This window comes from Pholis gunnellus (assembly GCF_910591455.1).
Source record: "Pholis gunnellus genome assembly, chromosome: 21".
NCBI classification, from domain to species: domain Eukaryota; kingdom Metazoa; phylum Chordata; class Actinopteri; order Perciformes; family Pholidae; genus Pholis; species Pholis gunnellus.
In genome coordinates, this window is record NC_136548.1 from 2,622,221 (window position 1) to 2,629,857 (window position 7,637).

General features: G+C 44.2%; 1 protein-coding gene across 1 annotated transcript in view; it reads right to left on the reverse strand.

The window, feature by feature from the left end:
* Nucleotides 1-3,659, reverse strand: part of LOC306713575 (shisa family member 6) — a gene marked incomplete at both ends in the record, with an annotated part of 54,159 nt that extends 50,500 nt beyond the window's left edge. The window contains 2 exons of the mRNA XM_079183325.1: nucleotides 1,294-1,454; nucleotides 3,133-3,659. Coding sequence (XP_079039451.1) covers nucleotides 1,294-1,454; nucleotides 3,133-3,659 — 688 coding nt within the window. The remainder of the gene's footprint in view (nucleotides 1-1,293; nucleotides 1,455-3,132) is intronic.
* Between the last annotated feature and the right edge of the window lie 3,978 nt (nucleotides 3,660-7,637).

Sequence of the window (7,637 nt, forward strand, 5' to 3'; positions counted from 1 at the left end):
AAATATTAGTGTTGTCCTGTAGCTCCAATCAACAGTAACAACTACATGTGCTGTATCAGGCGCTGTGATGTTTGGGTTCCAGAACTTGCTGCAGTTCAGATATAACCAGTAGAGGTCAATACTAGTCCTCTTTTACATAGTGTAATGCCTGTTAACCCTGTACTGCATATCGCTGCCCTGAGGCCACAGAAAGCCTTTTAAAATATCGAAATATTTACACGTCTGATTAATCAAATAAGGAGCTGAAGTGGATATAATGTTAGATTTGATGGGGGGGGGGATAGCCCCTTATGCCCAAATATGGCACACTGCCAGAAAGTGAAAACTATTTCACGTCTTACATTAAGATCACTAATTGGACTCAAGTATGTGCATGGATCTCTACAGGAGCCGGGTTGTTGGTTGAAAGACATAGTTTATGTTTTATATATATTTCTCAATGGTTTCCATTTGGCAGTGATGTTCAATTACATCAATTATAGGCTGATGACTAGCATGCTCAACGATGGAGATGCATTACAATGTATGATGTCTCCTGACAAAGACACATCTTATGGTCTACAGGGGAGGACGGAACCAGATCAAGGGGGTTTTGGGTCTTTTCAGAGTCATGAGAGTGAACAGACCCACCAATCAGGGTTCAGAGGCCCTTCTAGGTGTCACCGTAGTGCCAACTAAGTAGCGCTCACTACACACATATCATAGTATTGGCACTTTAACGGCTGCAAAATCAACACCTACAGTTTTACCATTGGATTATTTATTTATTTACCCTGTTTGTCTTTCATTTGTGTTTCTAATACCTCATTATTTATTATAACACCTACTTTGTTGAGGAACCTGCCGGCCCTGACTGACTTCCCCTGGACGCCTATTTTTCCTGCACAGTTTTCAGTCATTTTTAGCGATCTATGCTCCCTACCTCTTCTCTGAATTGTGAGGTTAAATCACGCCCTCTGATTCACCCACTGAGCGACTGAGAGGCCATCACTTCCAGCCTGTCAGAGACTGCAGGGCCGCGCTACTTTGCCAGCCTGTAATTATCTCCAGCAGGCCCCTGTTTCTCTCCCTCGCACTCTCTTGTTCAAATCGGATGATTACTGGATGTTAACATTGGAGATTACACTGCTGAAAGGTTGAGCACAGTGGGGGCTCTTCAGAGGGGAATGCACAATTTTGCTCAGAAATAATCAATGTATCGCAAATGCGACACACAGAGTGATGTGGGTGGGACCAACAGTCATGACACATGAACTAGTGAATGCTTGTGGGTGGAGAGAGGAGAACTCTTACCGTGGTTGGACTTGGAGGTGTGAACAGGGGTGTAGTGGTTCTTGGATGAGGTTCTGACTGGTGTGTTGTCTTTAGGTGAGCCGTTCATCGCTGCAAAATTCTCACAGTCGTATTGCGATATGGGGATGGGCCCCTGCTGCCTCAGGATGTCTGCAAGGGCTCTGGAAACCGAAAACACAAGAGTGGCTGTGAATACTGCACCATGTTTCTTTTGTTGCACAGTTTTTCTCTCTTAGTGCAGCTGAACTCAGTTCAAAATGAAGTGATATCCCGTCTGTTGTCTGCACGCAGAATGGCTGCTAATTGTTAAGACAGTGTTGTGCTATTATGGGTAATTCAGGGCTGCTCTGTTTCTTCTTTTATTTGCACGTCTGGGAACATGATGAATGTTCATTTGCAAGAGAAACAACATTGGATGTGTGAGTATCTTGTCTAATTGGGTTGAATTTGAATGTTTTTCAGACCGCACCAGGTGCATATGGAAGGATGGAGCCCTTGAGGGGAGGAGAGTGGAAGAGAGGGAGAAGCAATCATGATGAAAGAAAGTTCAAAAAGTGTTTGTTTGCTTTTTCTGGCATTGCTTTTGAAAAAGGAAATCAAATTACTTTTGCACCGCTGCAGCAGCTCAAAGCTTTTGTACGACAAATGTATCGCAGACTGTAACCTTTGCTTTTAAATTAATATTTTAGCTTCACCCCCACCTTCCTGTTCCTTATGGAATGTGCAGTGGTGCATGCTTGTCACATGACCTTGATACAGCCAACGTTAACACTATCCATTATTCACAATCTTAAGATTGCTCAAGTGTTGAATAATGCATCCAATAAAAAAAGCTATTCAATCTTCAAGAAATAATATGTGTCAGCATTTGTTCACTGATGTTGGTACAGTCTACAACATGTGATCCACTCTTGTGTGATAATTCTCATATGGTGAAGCCCCAGGAGGAGGAAGGAGCAGCAGAGGAGGTGAGACTCAATCATGTGCCACGTTATCCCATCTCTGCTAAAGAATCTTGTCAAATTTCCACCTGAACAAAGCAGAAAGCCATGTGCTGATGTGAAGAGAGTGGGAGTGGGGGAGGAGGACTGGGAGTAGGTCGCGAAGTACGATGTTTGACAGCTAGCTGCCTCGACTCGGTCGCCTCATGAGCCAAATATCTGGACTGATTCTAACAATGCGAGACGCCATTTTTATATCAGCACACTGAAAAAAGAAAGTGTCTTGTCTTATTAACTAACAAAGCTTCAATATAAATGTTGGGCATCAGTCCTTCTCACTCCAACACATAACAGATGCACACACACACACACACACACACACACACACACTCTCTCTTCACGGGCACCAGACCACCACAATCACTGTAGTTCTCTCTCAACTCCTCCGTAATTATTTGTATCTTTCATTCCCATACACCTCTTTTGGATTGAACATCTGCTGGAAGTCTAATAGAATCTGATCTGAAACGTGCTCATCAGTTTGGCTTTCAAACACATTGTCAGCCTGGTTTCTAGTCCATCATTTCTGATATATGGAAATAAACACTCAACATAAGATATACATATAGTTAGCCATAGCTTTTTAAGATACATTGCAAAGTACTGCATTTAACATGACTATGCTTGTTTCTAACACGCGGGTTGACCTTAGACTCCTGTCTGCACAGAGGTCTGTCTGTCTCATAGTCTACATTCAGAAATGATGACCTCTTAGTAGGCTATGGGACTTTATATCTTCTTCTATCTTACATTGAAGTGATGGAATACATATTTGTGCTGCAAACCCATTGCATGGATTCAGAAGTCATTCTCACACAACATGTCTTTACCCACTCACCTATGTATATTCATTTCCTGAGGCGGCTCTGTAGCTTTGTCATACGCAACTTTGACCGACACTCCCAGCACTATGATGAAGGCTATGATCCCACAGGTGATATAGACCGCCGTGCTGGTCTGGTCCATGCTCAGATCGTACGTTTCACCGGTCGGGATGGGCGACGGGGCGGCCGTCTGCACCCACATTGGCTTTTGGTAATTCGTACAGGCTTTCTGATCCAGCCGATCTTTCTTGTACTCGCAGCAGAAGCGCAGGTAGCACGTCCCGCAGCAGTACCGATGGTTCGTGTTGTTGCACTCGAACTGTTTGTCATACTGCCCGCTCACGTCGTAGTAGCCCAGGCATATGTCGTGGTTGCTGGCGGGCGCAGGCTGCGGGGTCTTCTGCGGGACGACCGTGGGGACCGCGGTGGCTTTGAGAGCCTTCCTGGGCGCAGGTTTGGGCTTTTTGCCGCCTGTAGCGGCGCTCAGCACGCATAGCGGGTCCAGGTATATCAGCAGCAACAAAATGTGCCTTATCCCCATGGTGATGTGAAGAACTCAAGTCTTACGTTTTGGCAAATACACTTCAACTCTGGTCAAACATGCAAGGCTTTAGTCTTGTGCAAGTTTCTCCACCGAGTCTTCCCCTACTCGCTCAGTCTCCTGTGCCGCCGTCATGCTGAGTACAACTCTATGTAGACTGTTGTCAAGGGCATTTCTCGGCTGGTATTATGCAGTGGACAAACTAAAGCCCATTGTGACCCACCGAGGAGCCGTGGCAGGAGAGCACCATGTCCTGACAGGGAGGAGAGCTGATGGATCCCCGGGCTCTGCGCTCTCTCCCTCGGCTGAGCGGCGTGTGAGAGCCGCGGTGCGTCGCTGTCCAAGGTGCTGAGTCCCAGTCAGTTATGCTCAAGTCAAAGTTAGGCTGGAGAAACAAATAAGGCAAACGGCTCATTAGCTATTATCCTCACGTCAGAGCCACGTCATGTAGGCTATTCATTAGAAGGCTTCTACACGTTCAAATACCTTAACAGATTTTAGCCTTGAAACATCACGTTTGAAGACATTCCTGCAGTTTGCACGACGCATTATTTGTACCACCCACCCACACATAACTAATATCTTCCAAATGAATGCTCTATTTTATCTTCATGTTCAGCATGACACAGTAACATCGCAGCACTCAACTGAATGTAGATACAGGAAAAATCCCGTGAATGTTTACAAATCAAATTCAAATGGACTGTTTCATTTTTCTTGATTTATTCAAAGAGTGGGAGTAAGAAAAGCCAGCCTACCTCAGTTAGGATACCCGCTGGGGAGTTGCTCTCAGTCTGGGTCTCCGAAAGTGAGGAGAATATCAGAACTGTGAACGCCCCCCAACTCCCCTTCTCTCTCTCTCTCTCTCTCTCTCTCTCTCTCTCTCTCTCTCTCTCTCTCTCTCTCTCTCTCTCGGCTTTCTCCCTCCCCCCGTCTCTTACATCATGTCAGTGCTGGCGTCAGAACTCAGTCAAGTGTCGGTAAATGTCTCCCCCCTTCTTTCCTCCTGCTCCTCCAAGCAAGAAAGCAAGCCTGTCTCCAGCGTCCATCTCTCCTCTCTGCGCGTCTTAACACTGGCATGTTTATTTGCATTCACAACAGCTCGACCTTTTGTACAGCTGGCTGCTATGTTGTGGCTACATGCCCATAAACCAGCATGGTTTTCAGGATGAAACGGTAATTGTCTCATTATTTCAGATAAAGTCGTATACTTGTTACACATGCCTGTTATTCTCCTTCTGTGGCCATTTATATCCATGGCCACCAATGAAGCCATGTATATTTATGTGTAGGCATTTCCAAATAAACCAATGAACACAACTGTCAGATGGGAAGACCATTTAACATGAGCACCTCAAAGGATTACTTGACTAAAAAACATGTTTCCCTGCTCAATTCGGAGTGATTTCAGCTGCACGTTTAGAAATGCAACTGATCACCACTGAGGACATGATCTTTGCGTTGTGCTCCCCTCAAACAGTTACTAAAAATCTTTGCGGTGAGGCAGTTTGCATTTGAACTGGAGAGCCAGCACTCAGCAGGTCAGGCGGTGAGAACACACTCATTAAAGCTGCTATGCGCCAACTGTCCATGATGAATAAGTGCCCAGCTTGGGGTAGTGACCTGGTGTCGACCAATCACAACACAGTATTGCAACCAGTGGCGGCTGGTGGAACATGTTCTAGGTGGGGCTGTGCCACATCCAATCAATTTCACCAAACATCCCAGAATGATTGAATGCAAAAAAAATTCTACTTTGCAGTTAAATATTTAACATTTATGAAAAAAAACAGTAGGCTAAATAACACTTAAACAAACACGTCAGGACACCTTATTTGTGTCACCCTCACTGGGAATTCAGTATAATTTAATATATATATATCATATAATAATATAAGAACATATATATCATGTAATAATATTCACTATAATATAAAACACACACACACACACATACATATATATATATATATATATATATAATTATTTATTTATAACTATAAATCCATTTCTCAGACAGGTGCTTCGTGTCCCTCACTCCCTAACTGGCCTGAAGTTTCTCCTCAAAGTTCTCCTCTCAAACGGATCTTGGAGGAGTAAGGCAAGGCAAGTTTATTAGAGCACATTTCAACAACAAGGTAATTCAAAGTGCTTCACATAAAACATTTAAAAGCATCAAAACATAAGGCAAAAGAAAAGGAGATTTAAAAACAATTAAGAACATTCATTGACACATTAAAAACAGTCATTAAAACACTAAAAAGCAGTGTAATAAATAAAATACAGTAGTAAAATGCAGAAATTAATTAATATCCTTTAATCTGGTTCAATTAAAGGCAGCAGCAAACTAAAGTCTTCAGTCTTGATTTAAAGGAGCTGAGGGTCTCAGCAGACCTGCAGCTTTCTGGACTTTGGTCCAGATAAGTGGAGCAGAACAACTGAACGCTGCTTCTCCATGTTTAGTTCTGACTCTGGGAACAGAAAGTAGACCGGTCCCAGACCACCTAAGGCAGGGGTCCCCAAACTTTTTCCTGTGAGGGCCACATCACTGAACATATCGTTTTGACCTGGGGGGGGGGGGGGGGGGGGGGTGCTACGTGCCAGGTGAGCGACTGTTGCATCGTGCGCGCGGATCGGGGCGGAACACCGCCGTGCGCGATACAGAGAGCAGGGGAATTGAAAACGCGCGACCATGTAGTGACAGACATGACATGCCGGCGTGTAAATAAATTAAGCACAAGTACTCGTCCTTCAAGCTCCCGTCTCTCGGCTCTTCTACTTCTTCTACTCTTCTACTTCTACAGGGTGCGCGCATGACAGCTCTCATCTCGTTCGCCCCCTGGTGGTTGGCTGATTCAGGAAGCGTTTGATTTGATATGTAGCAGAGCACGTATTTTAAACGTCAATATCGCAGACGATCATGCTCATTTAATCATGGCAGCCAAAATCGTGATCGCGATTAAAATTTGATTAATTGTGCAGACTGGAAAAAAATCATAATGCGTCTCTGGTATTGTTCAGGGGGCCGGACCAAATGTGGAGGCGGGCCGTATCCGGCCCGCGGGCCGTAGTTTGGGGACCACTGACCTAAGGGGTCGGGATGGCTCATAAGGTAGCAGCACATCAGAGATGTACCTTCAGTGCTTTATAAACCAACAGCAGGATTTTAAAGTCAATTCTTTGTTGGACAGGAAGCCAGTGCAAAGACCTCAGAACTGGAGTGATGTGATCCACTTTTTTGGTCTTAGTGAAGACTCCAGCTGCAGCTTTCTGATTGACTTTTTACAGAGACCTGTAAACACTCCGTTACAGTCGTCCAGTCTACTGAAGATGAATGTATGGACAAGTTTTTCCAAATCCTGTTGAGACATAAATCCTCTAATCCTTGATATATTCTTCAGGTGATAGGAGGCTGATGTTGTAATTGTCTTGATATGGCTGTTCAGGTTGAGGTCTGAATCCATAACTACACCTAGATTGCTGGCTTGGTTTTCTGGTTTTTAACATCAGTGATTGAAGCTGAGCGCTGACTTTCAATCGTTGGTCCTTGGTACCAAAAACAATGACTTCTGTTTTATCTTTGTTTGATTGAAGAAAATTCTGGCACATCCAGTTGTTGATTTGTTCAGTGCATTTACCCAGCACTTGTATGGGATGATAGTCCCCTGGTGATATAGTTATGTAGATTTGTGTGTCGTCTGCATAATTATGATAAAACACTTTGTTGTTTTCCATAATCTGAGCTAGTGGAAGCATGGAGATGTTGAACAGAAGAGGCCCCAGTATTGAACCTTGGGGAACACCACATGTCCTTTTAGTCAGCTCTGATGTGTGATTAGCTACAGATATAAAGTATTCTCTGTCCTTCAAGTAGGATTCAAACCAGTTAATGGCTGTGCCAGAGTCCCACCCAGTAGTATGTCATGGTGGACACTGAGATCCAATAATACTATTCTGCCACTGTCTGTGTTTAAGTCG